This window comes from Cupressus sempervirens, chromosome 1 (genome assembly GCF_028749045.1).
Source record: "Cupressus sempervirens isolate cs-2001-9-10 chromosome 1, ASM2874904v1, whole genome shotgun sequence".
Lineage (NCBI taxonomy): Eukaryota > Viridiplantae > Streptophyta > Pinopsida > Cupressales > Cupressaceae > Cupressus > Cupressus sempervirens.
Window position 1 is genome coordinate 200933328 of NC_143118.1, and position 23116 is coordinate 200956443.

Here is a 23116-nt window from a genome sequence, read left to right on the forward strand (position 1 = left end):
AATCTAGAACCCATTGCCAACTATATAAACCACATACCTTTGAAGAGGTTTGGAGATGTCCATATCCGCCAAAATATGAACAAAAGTAAAGTGAAGTGAAATGGCACATGAGACATTGAAAATGCAAATGTAATGAAGGGTGACATAAATACAAGCTTAGAGACAAAGAATCAAAGAAAGTGAACCATATGAGATACCTTAGGGTGTGGTGACTCTTGGAGATCGTCAAGAGTAGTGCATAGGCATTTTGGTTTCACTTGTGGAACACCTAGAGTGATGTGGGACATGAGGGGTCATGGTAGCACATAAAAAAATGTGAATAATATGAAGGGACGTGCCCCATGGCTTTGCACTCTTCATATTGTTAAACCACTCGTTGGTTTCTTCTGCGCTATGTGTTTACAAATACAAGATAACATTGTGGAAACACGTGTGAAGATAGTAACTTGTCTATTATTGGGATAAATCAAATAAAGTATGGCAAAGGATGTAGGGTTACATGGTTTTGTAGCAAGTTTCCAAATGTTGGATTGCTCATAACAACTCATAAGGTGAGGTTCTCTAGGAGTGCATGTTGCATTGCAGACAGGTTCTCTTAAGGTGTATACTGTCAGTCTTGACAACATGTTAACCTCTCGTATGTTATTGTATTGGTAAGTTAGATGATATAGAATAGTAATGTTGCTGGTTCTTCCCCAAATGGGTTTTGGTGTTTTGGATAAATCCAATATTTCTGTGCATGTTATAACTTTTCCATTTTATTGCATTAGTTTTTTTATTCTATAACCTTTTCAGCACAGTTCTTTTATGTTTGCCTGTGATTTCCTAAACAGGGATTTCATCCAAAATACACTAACATGCAATCAATGGATAGAATACAATTATTTGAGGCTAAAACTTTAAAAAAACCTCGATATTTCAAAACTCCCATTTGCTTTCTTTACTTCCTACATGGCTTTCAGTGTCACAAAATTCAAATATAGAATAGAATCATTAACAACAAAATTAAATGAGTGTTCTGTGTTATAAGCATTTCATACATTCTACATCCATGTTCTCATGCCTGCACATTTAACAAAAAGCAAGTGCAGACAAAAATTTAGAATGCAAACAATAATGAAAAGTTGTTTCAGCCTACCGAATGTAAATTTGCATATTCAAAATCAAACTTGGTTCTAAGATCGAGTCCAGCAGAAAACACTACATCACACTAGAAAAAAACATCCTTATTGACCTCTGGCAATTATTTTCTACAAACCATGAATTTCTTTACTCTCAATATGGTGGCAAAGAAAACCTCCTTCTGTCAATTTGTCTCTTCTCAGATTGTTTTGATGTCTTTATTTTTCTCCAGGAGGTGATCTAACAGTTGATACAGGTTGCAGCATTGACTCAGTGACAAAGGGTGAAGTATTTTCCCTTAACTCCTTATCTCCTGTACTTGTGCTTGTTCTAAATAAGACATAACCTGTACCAACAAATACAACATTACATAAGATGAGCAACTGATACATGTGCCACAAAAAGTTTGATGGAGGAAAGGATTGAAACCAGCTAAACCCCATATAAGCATTGTCACTGCTGCCATCTTTACTTTCAGTGTACTACAACAATGTATACTGTTGATGTCTCAGCTGTCGACCTAGTTTAACTGTTTGTAAGCAATTACAGGCAATATCCCTTGGACACAGATAAGTAATCAACAAACACTGATCAAAACAGCAAACATAGTTCTATGACAGGCACTGAAAACTGACACCCATTACAAAATTACAATTTTGTAATTCTAAAAGTAAAATTGATTTCAATGGTACATCTTGATCAAATTGTACTATCAATCAAATAACAAATATATTAATCCATTGCAATTGGGATGAAATTCCAATATCTCCTTCGGTGAAATCAATGGGCATGTTGAGAAAGAGTCCACAGGACTGTAAGTGATAACAATGGTGGATGTTTTACTAGAAATAAATATCCATGTGTTTGACTTTGAACCTTCAGATTTATGTTTGATCTAAGAATAAAGAAACTAACGGCATAAATGAAAGAAAAATGAGCAATAGAAAAGTAGAAAGCTCACAGCCATCAACTTTATGTCATCTAACCATCCATGCGTACACAATGAATGAGGTAATTGTTTTGTAGATGAGATGCAATTACTGTGGAATGAAATGCTTAACAAGTGATACTCCACTAACATTGCATATCACCATCCAATTTACACTGATATTACAACAAACAAAGTTCAATTGAGATCTAAATGTTGCCTAGGCAGTACTCTAGCCATACCCGAAGTTGTAGCCATACCCAGGCTTTACCAGCAACACTCAGACGCATAGCCAACACATCTAATTATCCAATTTGTCATTCTCAGAGTTTATACTTAATTACTTACATGATTCAATGTAAAAAAGATTGTAATGTCCCCAATTTTGTGGTTCTCTTGTAGTGCATCATGTGTTGGCTTTCTAGGTTGGTGTCAGTAAGATCAAAGGGATATTTTAATGTCACTAGTTTGTTCAGATAGGTATAATGAGTGTAACGCCCTTTATGTACACTTTCTCATATACTTACTATTTTTAGCAAGTCAGTGCTCTTTATTGTAATATCGGTGGAGTTTGTTTTGATATTTTTCCTGAGATTCGATGTAGTCTGAAGTTATTAAGTACTTATAAGTTATTGATTTATACAAATAATTAAATATTTGAATTTATTGTGAGATCCGACATAGTCTGGAGTTATAAAGTAACTTCATCATTCTTTTAATTTATGTTATAAGGGGCTATGGAACTAAAGTGTTTAAGTTCAAAGTGATCTCTTATTTAAAAGTGGCATAGGGGAAAAATATTGAACAAAAGCATTTGCAAAAAGATGGCAAAAGAAATTGCCAACAAGCATTTCCGAAAAAATAGGATAAAAAGGCAAAGTTCTGAAAAGATAGACAGAAGCTAAAAGGGTGTATATTTGGGGAAAAAACAACTTAAAAAGTGATAGGAAAAAAGTAACTTTATGTAGTCCCACATGCTAGGGTAAAAATTGAATGAATTGAATGGAATGATCAAACAATCATTTAAAGGATTACAAAGATTATGTTTCTATAAAGAAACTATCTAATACTAACATAAGTTACAATATTGACCATTACATCATAATTTATAAATAATAAAGATATTATTCTAATACCCTCACTTCATGGTCAATCTATCAACTACACCAAGTTGCCTCTAAATTTTACAAACTTGTCCGAGCATGGAGAGTTGATGAGAATATTTGGTATCTGACCCACGGTGGGAACATAAAGCAAATAAACTGTTCCATCTTCAACAAGCTTCCAAATGAAGTGACAATGAAGGTCAACATGCTTGGTCCTCTCACGGTAGACCAGATTTCCTCGCCAGTTTGAGCACCACTTGATTGTCACAACAAAGGGGAGCAGGATTTACTTAAGACATCTGCATGTTTAAAAGCATCTTCCAAAGCCAAACTGCCTCACAAGCTGCCTTAACTATTCCTTGATACTCAGCTTATGTTGAGGAAAGAGTCATTGCCAACTACTTCTTGCTAGTCCATGTGACTGCACCAGATCCCAAACTGAAAACATACCCATATGTTTTTTTTGTCATTAATGGAACCTGCCCAATCTAAGTCTATAAAACCAACAAGTCTAAGATTGTAACTTCTATTGTACAGAAGAACAAGTCAAAAGTGTCATTTACATAAGGCAGCACACATTTCACTGCTACCCAATGATCAGCCTTTGGGACTGCCATAAGTGTGAAATGTAGCTCACTGTAAAACTACGATTAGGTCTAGTAGTGCTAAGATAGATGAGATTGCCCACCAATTGCTTGAATGTTGATTCATTCAGCACAGGTGAACACGATTTGGCAGTCAGATTCATCCCTTTCTCCATAGGTGTGGATACAGGTTTGCAATCATGCATCTAAAACTTTTCCAACAAACTGCAAATATATTAAACTGAGAGAAGAAGATACTACCTCCAGTCTACCAAACTTCAACACCTAAACAATAGTGTAGAAGTCCCAAGTCTGTTATGTCGAAGGATTGACAAAAACTCTGTTGGATCTAATCGATCAAAAGTGTCAAACTACCAGCGGTAATCAATTCATCAAAAAGAGACAACAACAAGAAGGATATCACTGCTAGTGCTTTTGACATACAAATTAGAATCAGATAGACTCCTTTGAAACCTGTTCTCTGTAAGATGCTCATCAATTGACATGCCAAGCCCAATAAGCCTATTTCAGGCCATAGAGTGTTTTCACCAGTCTGCATACCTAATGTTCTTTTCCAAAAACCTTGAACTATGAAACTAGGATGTTGTGTCATGCAAACGAATTCTTGCAACTCACCATTGAGAAAGGCACTCTTAACATCCATTTGATAGACTTTCCAACCAAACTGTATTGCTATGGCAAAGATGAGTTGTATGGTACTCATTTGTGGTTGCAGGAGCAAAACTCTCCTCATAGTCAATGTCTTCCTTCCATGAGTATCCCCTAGCAATAAGTCAAGCTTTATACTTGTCAAGAGATCTGTTAGCTTTGTACTTCACTTTATACACCCATTTGCAACTAATGGGCTTCTTCCCTGGAGTAAGATCAAAAACAATCCTAGTGTTATTCTTCAGAATGCTATGATGTTCAACTGCCAAAGCCTTTTCTCATTCAGGAATCCCTTTAGCCTCGAAATATGTTTAAGGCTCAAAAATACTATGAATATTGGCCATGAGAGCAAAGTTGACTATATTTTGTTGCTTGCTCTTGTTTCTGAAAGATCTCCCCTTTATGAGCTCACCAGGGCAAAGACCATTGTTGGTTTTAGTGTATTATTTAAGCTGAAGAGTAAAAGGACTAATATCACATGCATGAGGCATACCTATAAGAGTAAAAGGACTAATATCACATGCATGAGTCAAAAATAATCCAATAATCACCTTCTTACTCAAAAAGGACAAATCCATATTGTAATTTGTTTCTTTGCCTTGAATAAATACAAAGAACTTTTATTTATCATTAAAATATAATATATCAGTTTATATTGAAAGCAATGGTTTATAATCTTTATTCCTCCTCACAAAAATCTGAATATCTTTTACAGTAATTGTCTTGCTCTCTTTTTTAACTCTTCTTATTTCATTTATCTTTTATATCCTTCTCATAAGAGAACGTGACTTTTCAAATAAAGGTTATGTCCTTTCAAAAATAAATAACATTTTTAATCAACAATAATCGCACCCTTCCATTAAATAATCTTCTTTTATCATAATCGAAACTTTAATTTACAAGTCCAATTAATCATATCGAACTTGGTTAATGTCTGGCCACCATGAGGAGATGCCTTCAAGCGCGTGATGAAATAGCCAGCAGATGTAAAATCCGAGTTACCAAATGCATGTTGGAAAGGAAATGGAATGCGCGAGTCCACAGAGATGTTATCGGCCGGGAGTACTATCGTGGTAGCAGATTTACGTTTGGGAGGCACAGCAACAAAATCGCCTTTGCTAAGATGGCCTCCGACAAGACCCCATTCTTCATCGTCTGAGCAGAAGGCCTGTGCAGCTACGGAGGACACAAGGAATGCTACCGTGTACCACCAAGCATTTCAACATCCACTCCATTCTTTGCCAATAATCGGTACAAATCTGCTGCTTCTAGTCAGCCTTGGAGCATTACAGACTTTCTGCTCGTCCATTGAAGATCACAGAAATTGATGGATGTGGTGTTCTTCATTACATCAGAGGTGTCTGCAACTTGAGAAAGCTTCAGTACTTGAGCATATATAGCTATGGAAAGTTAGAGGAACTTCCATGTTTTGCAGAATCAGTGTCTCTACAAGCCTTCACATTGACAGGTAGCAAGGTGAAGAAGATGCAAGAGTTAGAAATTATAACATCACTGCAGATGCTCAGGATATACAACTGTCCAGAATTAGATGGGCTTCAATGTCCTGGAGAGGTAACTTAGCTTGAATTGAGGCAGTGCCAGAAAGCTTCAATGTCCTTGAGAAAGCTTCAGTACTTGAGCACATACAGATATGGAAAGTTAGAGGAACTTCCATGTTTTGCGGAATCAGTGTCTCTACAAGCCTTCACATTGACAGGTAGCAAGGTGAAGAAGATGCAAGAGTTAGAAAGTATAACATCACTGCAGATGCTCAGGATATACAACTGTCCAGAATTAGATGGGCTTCAATGTCCTGGAGAGGTAACTTAGCTTGAATTGAGGCAGTACCAGAAATTGTAGAAGATAATAATCTCCCCACAGAAGCATCCGGTGACTAACTGTCCAACTATTCCAGACTTCAGTTCTCTATACTATTTTCTTTTGACAGCATGTCTCACATGGAAGAAGATACAAGGTTCAGAAAACTTAAGCTCACTGAGGGTACTCCGTATATGACTGTCCAGAATTATATGGATTTTCAAATCTCTCAGAATTAACTTTCCTATCATTATTTTTCTTGTTCTCCTCTCAGCAAATTTCTGTCTTTGGTTACCATTAAAATTGATCTCGTATTAGCACCAGAGAGTGGATGTACGAGGAATGTTGGCATCATAATCATAAAGAGATTTCCACTGTTTAATACAGCATTGTACTTGTTCCAGTTAGCGATATTAGTTTTGATTCATGGTGGGCTAGAAAACTCCACTGCCAATCTTTTTACTGCTGTTAGAAAAGTTCTGTATAACATATATTTAAAGGTCAGAAAATCCTTTATCTTTGCACTTCCATAGTTGATTTCCACAAAGAAATAAATGGTGACAGCAGTTCTCATTTCTGTATTTACTTTATCATTGTATGAGCATTTGGATTTTCATTTCAAATATATAATGTTCTGCCAACATGGTTTAACCCACCACAATTAGAGCATGCAAACTTGTTGGGTATTCTCATTTTCGTATGAGGACATGTATAATCAACTTCTAGAAGGTACAGTTCCTTCACCAACTCTCAAAGTTTATACAGCCAGCAAATGGTATGAGAGAATAAGAGGGAAACATCTGATTGGACCTGCCGGTGAGTTTCCAATTGCATTCTCTAATATACATGTAGATTATATTCTTCCCTGAATTTTAAGGTACAAATGACTATTTGAGACAATGAAGTTGATTGGTTCTAATGTAGTGCATTAAGTACAAAACCATATAATCTTTAACAAATTCCTCAATATGCCTTGGCATCTTAGTTTTGACATCGATGAAGAAGTTCAACAATCTCCAAAATGCCCTTGATATAAGTCCCCATCATTATTTCTCAATTGGAGGCTCTTAATTTGCAAAAATTTGGGCTCCATTGCAGTGCCTATCTCAATCAATTAACAAGCCTTACCCTGTAAACGTAAGCTTTTGACTCTTGGAATCCAACTTTGAGCACTCGACATCTAGAATCCAAACATATGCTTAAGAGTCAAAGACTTCTATATCAATCAAGGATCAAAGATGGGCTAAAATCCTCTATGTAAATATCTTAGGGGAATAGAAAGAAAGGACATTTCTCGATACAATTTGACAAGAACTGGATTTATGATCTAAAATACAAAGGAACACATTTACTAAAGCAAGGTCATTTTTTGTTACATCCCAATTTTTGACCTAGCTTGAAATATAGACGTTGAAATTCACATGAAGTTAGTTGGCAGCTTAATTTGATATAATCTAGCGAAATGGTAAGATAGTTAGTTGTTAGGATTTCAAGTGAAGATGACATGCCAGTTATTCATTAATCGCAAATTCATGGAATTTAAACTGATGTGATTATTTATAATTTATAATTTAATTATAGAGGAATTCCTTGCAGGGAGCTTGTCGAAGGGGTGGAAGCATTGTCAGAAAAGAATTAGGCAAGGCATCACCATCACTGGGCAGACGGGTAAAAGACCTGACCAGAATACATCTACGGGACTTGCATGAGTTATTTAATAATTTAATTAATAAATTAAGTTTAAATATAAAACGTACCTTAAAGGATTTTTATTTTTCGTCATATTATTTTAATAATAATTTATATACGTGCATTTAATAAGTAAAATGATTTTTGGTACCATTATAATTTAATAATTAATAAAATAATTGTTGCTTGTACTTATAAGATTTTAATAACGTTAGAATTATAATAAAATTATTATAATTCTCGAAGTATAACTTTCCAACTCTATTCTCCCAATTTAATATTATTTGTTTTTAAATGATAACACTTGACATTATTGATCGATTTAAACATTTGGCAATTTGAGCTTTAATCTTTCCAACTTCTTTTTCTTATTTTTAAATTTGAATTTTTGTGATGTATTCGTATAGCCATCTTGGGAATTCGAAGGGCTTTCTTTATAAATCAATGGGAGTTGGAAAGCCATTGTTTGTCTCTTATGGAAGCCGTGGAATATGATCTCGTAACCGAAGGAAGCCAAAAGGTCTGGCCGTACCTTTAATATAAAACCATCAATGTAACTCGGCATAAAAAAGGGGGGATAATCAGCTTTCTTTCATACATGAACTTTCATCGATTTCCTTGCTAGTAATATTCTGTAGATTCTTTTTAATAACTTTCCTCCTTGGTAAAAGATAATATATGTTAGCTTTGTCGTATTCGGCACCCATGCTCGATTCCATATTTCCTTTGTTTTACTTTTCCTTCCGAATATATCCCTGCCCTACTTTGGTGTTAATAGCACCCAGGCTGTAATAACTTTCCTCCTTGGTAAAAGATAATATATGTTAGCTTTGTCGTATTCGGCACCCATGCTCGATTCCATATTTCCTTTGTTTTACTTTTCCTTCCGAATATATCCCTGCCCTACTTTGGTGTTAATAGCACCCAGGCTGTATTTATTTTGTATTCCTACGCAAGAGCAACCATAGATAGTTCAGAAGGAGACGACTGGAAATAAGAGAAGGCACTTCGATTGCAGAACTATGGATGTGTCACGTAAGGAGACATGCTTATTTCTTCCATTCTTGCTATGCTTAACAGAGCCGACTGTGAGTTATTTTTAAAAGTTCCATGTTCCAGATTTTGTTTTAAGCATGCCACCTTCAATATGTTTCAGACCAGTTAAAGACTTCTTAGAGTCGGTCTCTACATTTTTTGTGCCATGTAATTAGGCAGGGACTTGAGTTAGATTCAATCTCCCTGTCCAATAAATGTTTTGAATTAGTCATATGTCTCAAAGAATAGATTGCAACTAGGATTAATAATATTTATGAATAACCTCTGAATTTCTTCATAAAACCTTTATTTCTATTCTTTTCAAAATAAGTTTTTATGACTGATGACTGTAATAAGAGCACCAAGAGATCACCTAGCTAAATGCCTGATTGAGGTGATGAAGGTGTGAGTTATGCAAATAAAATTCCAAACTCAAGCTGTGCATGATAAATCCTATAATCAAATTGTGCATGTGAATTCCTTGTTTCATCTTATTTGTAAATAATAGTTGAAGCCATATGCCATAGAACAATTTTAATCGTGAAAGATCAAACCAACTACCATAATGATTTGAGTCTGAATCAATTTATATTTATAACAGAAGATGTCATAAGACAGTAAATCGTACTTGGATGGCCTTTCCTTCATAGGAAAATTCAACATTCAAATTTGAATTAATGATTGATGCTGAGATAAGTCAATGGACCAGAGTACCAATGTAAATCACCAAGCTAAGAGTTAGACAAGGGTGAATAGGTACATGTCATATTAGTAAAGACTAAATATTCAGGCACCAAAGAAATCACCGGCCTAATGGCCTGATTATGGTGAGGAGCTGTAGATGAACCTGTGAAAAAGAAATGCAAGAATGAAATCAGTAATCTATGCATTCATATATAAACAAACTAATATTAATTAGTTCATGCATATTCCTAATATGGTGATCTCCTGTTGCCAAGTCATATGGCGTGTTATATATCATGATGCACAATGGATGGAATGATGTTCCCTGTCAATTCCGGGTAGGGAGGGCCTTTTTTGTTAGAAATCGTGTGGGGATATATTGTGGTCCGAGGTTGGGTGGTAAAGCCCCTGACAATGTTTCACCTCTCTCAAGATGTCAGATATGCATCAGAGAGCGATAAGCCATGCATTTAATTGTTTATCAGAAATAGGTATTATCATTTTTGTTTATAAGGTAAGATTTAATTGAAGTATTTCATTGTTATCATCATTTTACTTTCATATAAATGAATATTGAATATAAGTATTTATCTAATCTTGAGAAATTGTCACAAATAAGCAATCGAAGGAAAAGAAATCCAAAGCCCTAATTGATTGTATGACAGTTGGAACCTTAAAGGATACAGTGGTATTGGAAGCCCTAACTAAATCTGTGGTATTGAAAGCCCTAGTTGAATCCGTGGTCGCAGAAGCCCTAAATTGAATCCGTCATCACGGAAACCCTAGATAGAATCCGTCATCGCGGATGCCCTAATTGAATTTCGTGGTCACGAAAGCCCTAAGTGGTAAAGCGGTATCAGAAGCCCTAAATAAACCGATGGTAATTGATGCCTAAATTGGTAAGATGATATGTGATGCCCTAATTTAAATTATAGTTGTAAACATCAAATGATTTTTGAGATAGCAGTTGATTTGAGAAATTGTTATAGTGTATTTGTGGACTAACCCGAGTGGTTGCAGAAGCATACTTAGATGATTTTCAATCTCAGTTTTTCGAGGTATGTGATTTCAATTTCTGAAGTAATTTCATTAAAAGGTATTTCAAGTATTTAATTAAGAAATTTTGTTTAACTGACTTTAACGATAATCTTCTTCACATGAACATGAATAATGTAACTGCCTTCTTATGAAATCGAAGTTATAACTGTATTCTATGCTTATGTTAGATGTTAATTTAGACCCGAAAAAAAATGCGATTGTTACATTTTTGAATTTTTAATAAGAGTATCGATGCTCTATTCCAAAAGGACTACTAGGATGAATTCCCTCCTATTCTCTCCCAATTTCCTCATTTGCAATCTCTTCGTAAAATCTTTCTTGAAGCAGATTGGAATAATGTTGAAGATTTTAAACCTACTTTGCACTTGCGGCAAAGAGAAATGGCTAGATGGAAAGTGCCTCATGAGTGGTCTCCAAGAGGACCAACATAGGATAGGAAGGGTCCTGCTAGGATATTAGCTGGTAGAATGTGTAACTCACTCAAAGAAGCAGACATCCTTTCTTGGGGCACCAATCCGAAGGGAAAGTTCTTGATGGCTTGGTGATATCGAGAGTTAAAGAGGATGACTTTTGAGAACGTGAATTGTCCCTAGTGGAAGTAGGTTTGGAAGAAGTGGGCTTGGCCCAAGTGTAACTTTTTCTTATGGATCGTTGTGCAAATCATGTCTTACTTGGGAGAATCTTCGGAGTGGGTACCAAGGGCCTTCTATTTGTATTTTATGTAACAAAAATGAAAAGGATAGCTCACGTATTATTTTCCAGTGTCCTTTCACTGGGAAAATATGGCATTGGTGGTGGGGTGTTTGGAAGAATTCTTGTGTTCATGCCAACTCTCTGGTTCATTTTTGAATAGTCTTGGCTACCACCTTACTACGACTCCCTCTATGCGGCATGAGCTTTTGGACCAAGTTTCATTTTCAAGCAAGTGTGGTTGGAAAGAAATCACAAGATTTTTCTGGATAAAACTAAGTTGGTACAGCAACTATGGCTATGAGATATTAATATGATACAAGAGATTCTGGTAGGTAATTATGTGGATGTTTACCATGGAAACTTGCAAATTATCCAGAATTTGAACATTTTTGGTGTGTACTTTAGAGATGCTTTTTCCCAGAACCAGCAGGTTAGATGTAGATGTGCTAAAAAAGAAAGCTCAACGAGATGGTAAGTGGCCTCCCCACCCCATGGGACCCTATAGTCCAATATTGATGGATCCTCTAGAGGAAAACCCAGGGATGCAGGAGTTGGAGAAGTCGGTAACAATGGCTCTAGAAAAGTAATTTATTTATTTTTCGATGTATAAGGATCTGCAAACAAATAACTATATGTAGGCTTTGGTTGTCCTCTTGGCTCTAGAAAGTGGATGTGCTCTTGAATGGAGTAAAATTATTTGAGTATAATTCCCAAGTGGTAGTGAATATGTTGAATCTACACAGGATGGATGATATTAATTAGCATTTGGTTGTGGTGGGAAATTAGATCATTCGCTTCAGAGACTCCTTGGAATTGCTATGTTTCCAGTGAATGGAATAGAATAGCTGATTGTTTGGTTAAATGGGTTTTTGATCGATTGGAGAGCCAAAATGCCCCTAGAGTGTGTTCATGATCTTAAGTTAAGGGTTAGTGAAGACATAGCAAGAAAGTTGTGGCCCTTCTGGGGTCATTGTTTTGCCAATGCTTCTAGAATTGTTCTCTTTTGGGCTTGGTGTCCCTTACTTTATACGGCTATTTCTGATTCAATAAATGTTTACCACTTTTAAAGGAAAATCTCAAATGAGGTTAAAAATTGATTGCTACCTTTTTAGACTGAAAATGATTGGTATTAGTTAATTAACAGTTATTTATCAAGAATTATTTTATTTTATTGTATAAAATATTCCATTATTTCTCAAAGTTTTCTTAAATGGTGTTGGTATAATTTACTAATTACACTTTACTTAAGTTTACTTAGAATAATGCATTTGCATATTAGTTGTCATGTAGACACATAAGAATTTGCATTTCATTTCAGCAAATAGTGTAGGAGAAATCCACTTGAGGTGGAGTAAGTTGACATCTCATACCTCTTCATCTGCGAGTTTCACCTTTAGTAAACTTATCACATTATAATCCTCTCATTGTTTCACATGTCGCACATACTTCGTTGTACAATGGAGGATGATCCAAAAGTGTACATGATTCTGCCTTGTGAGGTTGATAGGTTCTCTCTTGCATTACTCCTAGCTACCATGCATTGATTGTGAATTTAGGCACATCTACTTTGTACTCATTGATTTTGTACCCATTATTATTTGATCAAATATTGAATCAATCATTTGATCATATTATTTTGTGTCTCTTATTTGTGCTATCAATTGAGCCTCTAGATCTTGGCATTTCTATATTTTCCTTAGGCAAAGTCTTACATGGTATTAGAGTCGTACGAGTGTCATTGCATTGCCATTGGAGAGCTATTTGTTTCATTTTTTTGGAGGATCGCGGTTCAAATCAGTACGTGCGACAGTAATTTGGGAGCATCTAGAGCAAGATTTGACTTCACCATTGTGTCCAAGTGGCTATTTCAATAAACCTTGACTGTTGCCTATATTGGGCAAAAGCCAAATTTGAGGAAAAAAAATATTGCAAATCGGACTTGGGCAGCCTGATCTGCAAATTTGGGAATACTTTTTGGATCTGAATTCTGTAAATTTTCCATCAATATTTCTTGGAATATTATTCTTTACAAAATTTTATTTTTTTCCAGTTGTATAGGCCTTTTGTATTTTTCTGTCAGAGTCTGCAGGCTATCAAATTGACCATATAGATCGAGCCTATGTTAGTGTCAGATCGGCAAGCAGAGTACAAGCTGTCAACTCCTGCACTGCCACCTCATCAAAGCAACCACACACATCACAGACCACATACAACAGACCTGCGGTGAACAAACTATGCCAACAACCAGGGGCATACATCCCAATGAGCTCTTTGCACATTCAACTGCAGAAGGCTGTCATTAAATAATCCAAAGTTTCACTGGTTTATGCATGTAGGATTATATCCCAAGGTCAATAAATTGATCAGTAAACTCCAACCTGCCACGTTATATCATTTGTCTACATGAAAAATACCTTTCCTAGCTCTACATCATTTGAACAGTTGGCAGGCCCATGAGCAAATGGAATACGTTAGTTGCTTTTAATTCTCTTGAATTTTAGTATGTTGACGTATATAAAAAGTAAAATAATTCTTTGCCTTACCTATTGGCAACCCCCTTCACAGATGACAGTTTTCATTTTAGAGCTGATTTTCAAATGCACATAACTCACTCACATCTAGACTTTTTTTTAAATTTGAGGTAGAATTTCATGATCTTCCCAGATCTGCAATTACTTTTTCGTTTTGGTTTTGAACATTGTCAGAAAATTCATTTTTTCACAGTTGTAGCTGAGTAATCCTCATTTTGGAAACTTTTGAGGCTTCATTCACACTCATACGAACACATTTTCAGGTGCACTTTTTTTTTGTGCATTTATTTTGAAAACTTCTCAGATTTGCTATCAGATTATAGACTTATTTGAGTGAAAATATCACTTTCAGCATTTAGTCTATTTTGGCACTTGTAATATCTTGTGCTTATTAGTTTAAGTTTGCTATAGTTTCATATTTTTTGTTGTAATCCTCAACATCAGAAGTTCATTTTGGTCCATTTTAGAAAGTTGCAATTGTACAGACACTAAATATAAAGATGATTGAGTGAATTTGGGGATGTGTCTTGAGTGGTTCCGCTTATCTTTTTCTCTTGTATTCTTCCATTTTGCATCATGGGTTCGCCCAAATTTCCACTTTTAACTCCACATAATTATGCTACTTCGAAAATTGATGCATGGAGTAAACTAATGGAAGAAGGATATAGTGATTATGTTGATGGAAGTATTGATGCACCATTTCATCCTGCTGATCTAAGAGAATGGAAAAGTGAAAATAAAAAGGCTGTTGAAATTTAAGGCAGTATGTCACACAAGATCTCATCTTTCATATTGAGGGTTGTAACATAGTCGAAGAAGCTTGGGAAATCTTAGCATTTGTATAATCAAGTTGATAAATCTAGGGGTTTAACTTGATAGAGAACTCTCCTTTTGGATTCCAAAGATCTTGATACAATCCAAGACTATGTAGCTAAGGCCATAGAATTTAGAGTCAAGCTTAAGGATTGTAGCATGGACAAATCAGATGAAAACTTGATTCTCAATTTGTTGGATCTTCTTTCATCTGAGTATCAACATTTGTTTCTAGCTTCACTACCCACGAGTTGACTTTGGGTCTTTCATACACCATGCCTTCATTTGACGCCTTCACAAAGATGTTGATGGTAGAACAAACAAAATTGATGAGCATAGGGATTCTCAATTCTTCGAAATCTATGGCATTGGAAACTAATAAAGGAAATCAAGGAAAAGGGTCTTACTGTTGTCAATAAAACTATACTATGGCCGACGGGATTAGTTAGTGTCCAAAAGGTTGCATGACGATTGGCTCAGCCCTTTGGAAGATATATATACATTGCCTCACTGTAATTATGAAGCATCAATGTACTCGTGATTGTATACTCGTGATTGTATACTCTACTTATATGAATAAAGTACTATCTTGTTATGTATTGCATTCTAGTCTCTTAATGCAATAACTATCCATTTACCATGTACAGTAAACATTTGGCGTCATTGTTTGTCGTAGCTGGTACAAAAGATGTGTTCTGAAGATTAATGCCGAATTTGCTCAATAAAGATCGAAATAAAATAAAATAAAAGGATGATGTAAGCTCAGCACGGGAATCATTAATTCTCACACAACAAGCAGAACGAAGGCAAAAATTTCAACAGCTCGCCAACAAGCATTGAAGTGGTGAAGGAGCACAGATCGACGGAGTGCATTCACCTAGCAGACAGAGGAGTGTCGAGGACCTGCTTGAGGAGACGCGACAAAGATTGAATTTAGTGGAAGAGACAAGGGAGGAGTTCCTAAACTTGTATATGCCAAGGGTAGAGAATTCAGACAGAAGAGAAGTTATCTACATGGCTCGAGGTGCCGAAGGAGCACAAGTGTGGGGTGAACTCTTTGTTCCCAATACACTAGACGAACGGATACAAGTTGAGAATCGAACAACTTCACTTATAGAATACCCTCTTCACACTACAGAGTAACACGATTATCCAGAGAAACACGGTTGTCCGGAGTAGCGCAGTTGTGCAGAACAACACGGGTATGCAACAAGTACAACTAAGGAAAAAGATAACAATGGCAGGGGGCCAAAGGAAAAACTACCGAAGTTTAATGAAGATGGTGTCGTCACGAAATAGTGTATCGGGAGGTTCTCAACAGTGTATCAGGAGGTTCCCAATGGGGTATCGGGAGGTTTCTGTCAGTGTATCGAGATGTATGCCGTCAGGCCGACATGTATCAGGATGTATCCGAGAGGTTCTATTATTGTAGTCGACATGTTGTATATGGCCGACGGATACCTTCGAGAAGATTCCTCGAATAGTATTTATATCTCCCTTCGGGATCATTGTAAGCATCAGCATCTAATATATCATCATCATATCAGAACCTAATGTAATATCTTGGCGTATGCGAATATAATAAGGAGTTCTACTATTCTTATCTGCTGTTCTGTTATGTTATCTGTATGCTTTGATTTTTTTACCCAGTACGGTAAACAAATGGGATGGTTGATCTAGTTCGACACTGTAAAACATGTGAAAGGATATGGACTGCAAATGGCATAACGGACCAAGATGACTAGATCCGAAAGTTTCTAGCTACCCTACAAGGTGCAGTAATTAATTGGTTTTCAGACATTGACTCGAAGAAGCTAGCTACATGGGCAGCCGTCAAGAAAGAATTTACAGCAAAATTCCGACTATTCAAGAATGACAATAAGATCATAGCGGTAATTTACAGTACAAAATAGGAAAAGAATGAAACAATCCACATATATGCGAGGAGACTAAAGGAGCTGGTAGGAAAAATGAAAAGCCCAGTAGCGAACGGGTTGAAGAAAAGATGGTTCGTCAAAGGAATACGACCACCACTGCGGATAAAGATGAAAATAGTACCTCCAGCATCATACATTAATGCATATAATTGTGTGATGGACTTAGAGAGCAAACATAAAACCGACAAAAAGAAGAAAGATAGAACTTCGGATTCTGAAGACTCATCCTTCGAAAGTAGCGATGACGAATCGAGTAAAAAGGTCCAACCATTGCAAAAGGATATGCTACGTATGATGAAAGAGTTTAAAAATATGAAAAAGAACCCTAGCCAAAATAGAGACAGGGAACTATGGTGTACGGACTGCAAGGAGGAGGGCCACACAAAGGGCTTTTGCCCTAAGAACCAATTCTACGATATCTGCCAAATTGCAAGACATCCACCAAGGAATGCCCGTTCAATATGAAAACAAAAGGACACCAGCAACCAATACTAACGCAAGAAGTGTCCACCTCAGGAGCAGGAACAAATACAAACAATGACACGGCAACCTCAGCAATGTATCATAACAACCGACGCGGAAGAAGCAACAACAACAATAATGGGGGTCGTAGTTGGATACAATACGATCCAACCGGATGGCCAATGATACAATGTCGTGCATGCAACCTCTAAGGCCACTTCGCTAGAGACTGTACTACGAAGGGAACACTGCAACTGTTGTGCAGATGGTGTGATCCTAGAGACCATGATGATTCAAGATGCCCTAAGCCCGGGGCGAACCTATTGACCATAGAGTCTCTCCTATCTTAAAGGGAAGGCTCCCCCTTCTCATCGTTCCTTGGATCAACTCAAAGTAAGCAAGAAGTTGAGAGATTTTATAAAATGGTGTTACCAATATCCTTTCTTCTTATCTTTCAAGAAAGAATACACTTACTCATAGAGCAAGTAATGGCAGGGTGAATCTCTAACTACACTTCTATCGAGAGCTGGAAACAGTGATACCGATAAACCTTCACTAACTCAGAGACTAGCTAAAAATATACCGATTTGGCTCTAAGTCCGGTTGTACTTCTATATGAAAAAAATTTACAATTAGGGCACAAAGGCTTCTCAAAGTAAAAACAACTTAACTACTTCGCAAATTAAGAAAGAAGTATAAACTACAGACAAAGCTTCTCGCTATGCACTTCCACAATTGCTCCTGGTCAAAGCTCTGGCTCCAATTGCTTCTTAACTCTTTTATATTCAATTCACAAGATACAATTACCCAAAACACAAGATAACATAAATCTAAGATAACTCAGATGAATTATAGAAAAAGCTTATAACTCACACAAATAACAATCTCACTTAATCAAAGTTAAGTCTCAAATGCTCCTTTGTATTCACTTTCTCTCAAAATAGTGCTACACAAACAAAGTTCTGCTAGCACAATTTCTCCAAAGCTCTCTTGCATGAAGATAATGATGATTTTACAATGAGGGGGCACTCATTTATATAAGCACAGGAGTTGAGAAAAAGGTGGAGGAAAAAGTGGGAGCAACTCAACCAACATTGACCTAGTCTAACTACAGGAGAAAATATAGGGTTACATGCAACTCGCATTACATCCTTTTACATACATGTAATGCGAGTTACATGTAATTACACTTTTTCATGTAATGCATCCTTTTACAACTACTAACATGAAATAAAAACAAAAACAACAATCACAAAGATTGTTTCTCAGTGTCTTGAATTTGACAATGATGTCACGCACTGTGGGAAGATCAGCAGTTTCCATGGTCTTTGATATGGCTTCTACTCTCACTGCATTTGCATACGTTGATTATACAACTTTGGAATTCGCTGCCATAGTATCTAACAAGTGTTTCGTCGAGGCTTTATACAAGACAAACTTGTTCATTGTATGTGAACCAAAGTCTTTGAAATCTACATCAGCATTGATCCTGATTTTATATTCTGATTTTACTCTTTCTACTGCAATGAGATTACCAGATTCATCAATAACATGGCATCCTATCTGTTCCAAATCACAAGTAACACTTGCTTCAACTGCTTGACAATCTCCAAAGGCCACCTGCAACTTTGTGATCAGCTTCCTCAATGTTTCCTCTTTGTAACCAATAAGCCCTTGATATCTGAAAAACATTTCACATGATGGAAGAATGTCACATGAGACCAAGGCATCCAGATCAAATCTTACCATTTCATCCCAATCATCAAGGATTTCCTTCAAATTATCCACTTCTTGAGTTAAAAATGAAATTAAGTTCCGCTCCATTTCATTCATCTCTTTGACACGCCTAAGAATTGCAAATGTCTCTATGATAGCTCGAACTCCTTCAGAAATGATTTCCTATATCCAAGACTTGGCGGCTTCAATCAGCTTTCTCTCCTTAGATTTTTGAGACATAACGACAAAACTCTGAGAAGATTGTTGCCGAATGACCTCGTTCATACAAGAGACCTCTTGTTTCAGTTGATTTTTCTTTTCCCATAGCTCATGATTGCTCTTTGATACATTAGCCAATGCATCTTGAGCATCTTGCAAACAACTCAATCGTGATTGCTTTCCGATTTCAACATTAGTAAACTTGTAATCGGAATGAGTATGTTCCTCGATAGGTTTGTCCACCAAAGGCTTAACAACTTCAACAACTTTGGTTTTATCTGAATCAACCAAAATCCTTGAAATAATCTTATCTTTCAAAGATTTGGATTTGGTCTTCTTAACAAGGAGATTGTCTGGAGGAACAACCACTTTCTCCTCTTTGTTGTTATTTTGCTCAACCATGCAGGCAGGCTAAAACCTTCATCCGTAGAGGCAGATATAGTGGAAACCATTGGCATTTATCTGGACTGTACTTCCATAGTAACAAAACAAGATTCAGTTTGCACAGTTGAAGGCATAGGAACATGCTGAGAAGATTCTGTCATAAAAAGCTCAAAACCTATCAAAGACATATCAAGCTGAGAAACTTGACCACTAGTAAGAGTTAGAAAATCCTCAAACACATTTGTTAAATGTTCATATTGTTCATTAGCAGGAATGCAAGGAGTAGCAAAAGAAATAGGAAGAGCCATTGTATTGACTTCCGAGACTAGAATAGAAGTGAAAACAGTGGAGAATGAATCCACATCGTCATCTACTTCATGCAGGAAAGACTCTTCATGTATAAAAGGTGCACAAGCTTGTGCAGGCTTTCGGGGAGATATGATCATGACTTCCCCTTCTTCTTCTGAAACTTCTTTATCTAATTCTGTCTCCAATTCTTCTTCTGATTCTTCCTTCGATTCTTGAATTGGTTCAGAGATTTGAGATGATTTAGCTCATTTTCCACCCTTCAATTTGAATTTGAGGGAACCCTTAGCATCAGAAGATGAGGCACCATTTTTCCCTGTGATTTCCAGTTGTCACTTCCTGCCAGGAGGACCACAACTTCCACAATCCAAGCCTATCTTAGGATTTACTCTTTTAAGGCCTTTATTTTTCAACCATTTATTGGTGTTTACTAAAATGGATTGAAATCTATCCATGATAAATATACCTTCCTTTTGTTGCCACTGGATCGGAAAAGGACACTTCTTATCAAAGTCGACTTAATGAAATTCCAGATAAAGTATGTTGCCATCATCTTCAACTCGGAAATCTAAAGGGATCTCCAACATGTTAAGATCGATTATTTGTTGCAGGGTTAATCTGCAGTAGTCCATCTTCATGATGTCAAGCTCTGTCCTCATATCAATCCAAATGTCCTTGATGCGATGAACATGAGTGTAAGCTCAAATCATTTGATAATTCATCTCTCGATAGTCAAAGTCAAATCTGGCTTTGAACTTCTTCAAGGTTATCAACTGCAACTCTACTTCCATGTTCTTTGCTTTAGGTACAGAAATGATCGAATAGTTACCAATAGCCAAGGGTTAGCTGAGGCAATGTCGAAACCAGGCCTATGCATAGCATGCTGATCACTCTACACGTCCATGAGCTGTCTAGCTAGCTCCATCAAGATGATTCGATTTGTAGCATACCTAGTTAAGGTATATGGCTCGCCTTTGAAATATCCAACTCTCGAGTATGTGTAAGTTGGAAACTAAATGAAAATACAGTTGTATTAGTTCACCTTCTCCCATGCCACATCAGATATTCTTTTGACAGAAAACTGTTTATTGAACAAGCATTGGAAATGCCCAAAGAAAGCATCTTGGACTCTTCTGTAATGAAATTTACTATTTGCCAAAGTGATTTGGTTATAGTAATCCCAAATAGGAACCTGAAGACAATCTCCCTTGGTTGAGAGACCAGAGAAAGATCCCGTGGCAGTAGCAATGTAAACAAGGTATGAGTTCATGTGGAAGAGTGCCGAAGTTCCCACGTTGCCTATCTGCTGGCAAAGTGCAGTGCTGATGAGCTCTCCCCAAAAGATGTGTTCTTTGTTTTCCATTATTTGAAAGATGAACTTATACATCCATGGCTCAAAATTAGTAGAATCTTTGAGACCGCAAATTCTGCTGAGAAGGATGATGAGATCCTTATATTCTTGTTTGAAGTTAGACCGATGAACAGTCTTTGGCCATCTGGAGAAGTTGTTCATTTTATTGTCTAACCAGTAAAGGTTGACAAACTTCTGATAATCACCTTTTTGCCCATTCCAGTATGCCAAAGATGATTCCTTGGTTAAATCTGCACATTCTGCTTTATGTGGTACCTTGAAGATTTGTTCAATGACCTCAGTATCAAGGGTAATGATAACCTTGCTGTCAGCGTCTTTGATAGTCTTCGTCTTTGGAGTAAAACGCAGTGCACATCCAAGAACAAAATCAGATTCTATGGTTGCCATAGGAAATGTAGACACCAAGTGAATTTTACTTCTTTTGATGCGCTTCATTTCATGGCCAACTGGAGTTTCAACTCTCTACGGAAAATCAACCACATCCACATGACCAATCTTCATGTCCATCACGTTATCTAGAATAGATATGACTGATGAGGAAGCTACATGAGCCAACTCTTTATTATATTGATATTTCATTTTGCCTTTGGATTTTGATGGTGAGGACATTTCTCGTGCTTGTACTGCAACACAAAAATCCCAAAACATAAATAAATCATCAGATGGAATCGCCATACAAGTTGATTTGTGATCAACAAAGATTTGGAAACAAATTGGAGACTTGGTAGATCCAACGAAATGATCTCAAAGAAATCATATGCATATGCAATGGATGAAAATGAAATGAACGGAAAGGGGAATGAAGTGTTATGTAGGTGAAAACATGGAAGACGGAATGAAATGAGAATGTGTGAAGGTCGAATGCATGGGAATGCGTGCAAATGAAGATTGTTGATTTTCAAACGTGACGTAGCGTTTTCAAGGCATTATTGTATGAAAAATGAATACGTGTAAGTGCAACATGTAATGGGATATGGAAGGTGAGATGAGATGAGATGCGAATGTGGATGGACGATGCACTTTACATATAAGTGCGAATAGAGGATGAGATGGAAAGCGTGGAAAGATGCGGAAACATGTATTTGCTCATGGAGGAGCAAATACATATGGACGGATGGAAATGAAAAATGGAAGAGGGATAATGAACTTTATAGTCATTTTTGGTGAAAAGATGAAGTCAAAGTACACGAAAAATGAAAATGACATCCTTTTTTACTTTTCAAAAAGTGACTTTTAAACAAAATCGGTCCTTTTAGATGCAATTAAATGTAAGGCATTTCGTATAATGAATAGATGCGAAAAGTGAGATGAGTGAAAATAGAAAAGGAAAATGAGATTGCATGCATGTGCAGATGGTGAATGAGATGGAAAACATGCAATCGTATTCATCAAATGAGAGTTGAGGTGTTGTGACATGGAAACAGAATGGGAAACCTGATGATGCTTTCGCATGAAGTGAAGCAACAAGTTCTTGAGAAAGAACTTGTGACTTCTCCAAAGTAGATAAAACCGGCAAGCAAACACAAAACACAAAAACACAAAGAAAAACGTACCTTTGGAAAGTGACTCAAACATGCCAAGATGCAAAGCACTTCAACACACAAATTTGAAATTGGAACTTGGGAAAGAACCAAAAACATGAAAATGAACAAAATCTTCATTTTTAAAGGAAAAATGCACTTGCCATGGCATAGATTTCAACAAGTGTGATGTCCCCTTCTAGCTAGAGACATCACTTTAGCTTGTGATTAGCCTATCAGAGACCCTCGTAGGCTAGTAGGATTGGTTAGAGGGTCACCTTGGTGTGGAGATCTTCCAAGGACCTGAGAAGAGTACACTTCTGGGTTGCCAGAGTTTGTTTATTATGAGTTTGGCTTGGTCAGGCTATTTTTAGCAATTTTGGAGTTATAAAGGTGGACCCCTGCTATTTTTAGAAAAGGGGTATGGTCATATGCAGCTCTATCATGTTAGCTCCCGGTTCAGACGACA

At 36.6% G+C, this 23116-nt stretch overlaps 1 protein-coding gene across 2 annotated transcripts in view; it reads right to left on the minus strand.

Annotated features, from left to right (window-relative positions):
• Positions 1–993: 993 nt before the first annotated feature.
• The window catches only part of LOC149576821 (uncharacterized), a 50941-nt gene continuing 28818 nt past the window's right edge, over positions 994–23116 (minus strand). The window contains exon 3 of one of the 2 annotated variants that reach the window (XM_089820277.1): positions 994–1468. In XM_089820277.1, the coding sequence (XP_089676403.1) occupies positions 1341–1468 (128 nt within the window). In that variant the 3' untranslated portion in view covers positions 994–1340. The remainder of the gene's footprint in view (positions 1469–23116) is intronic. The other variant, XM_089820284.1, reaches the window with a different exon arrangement.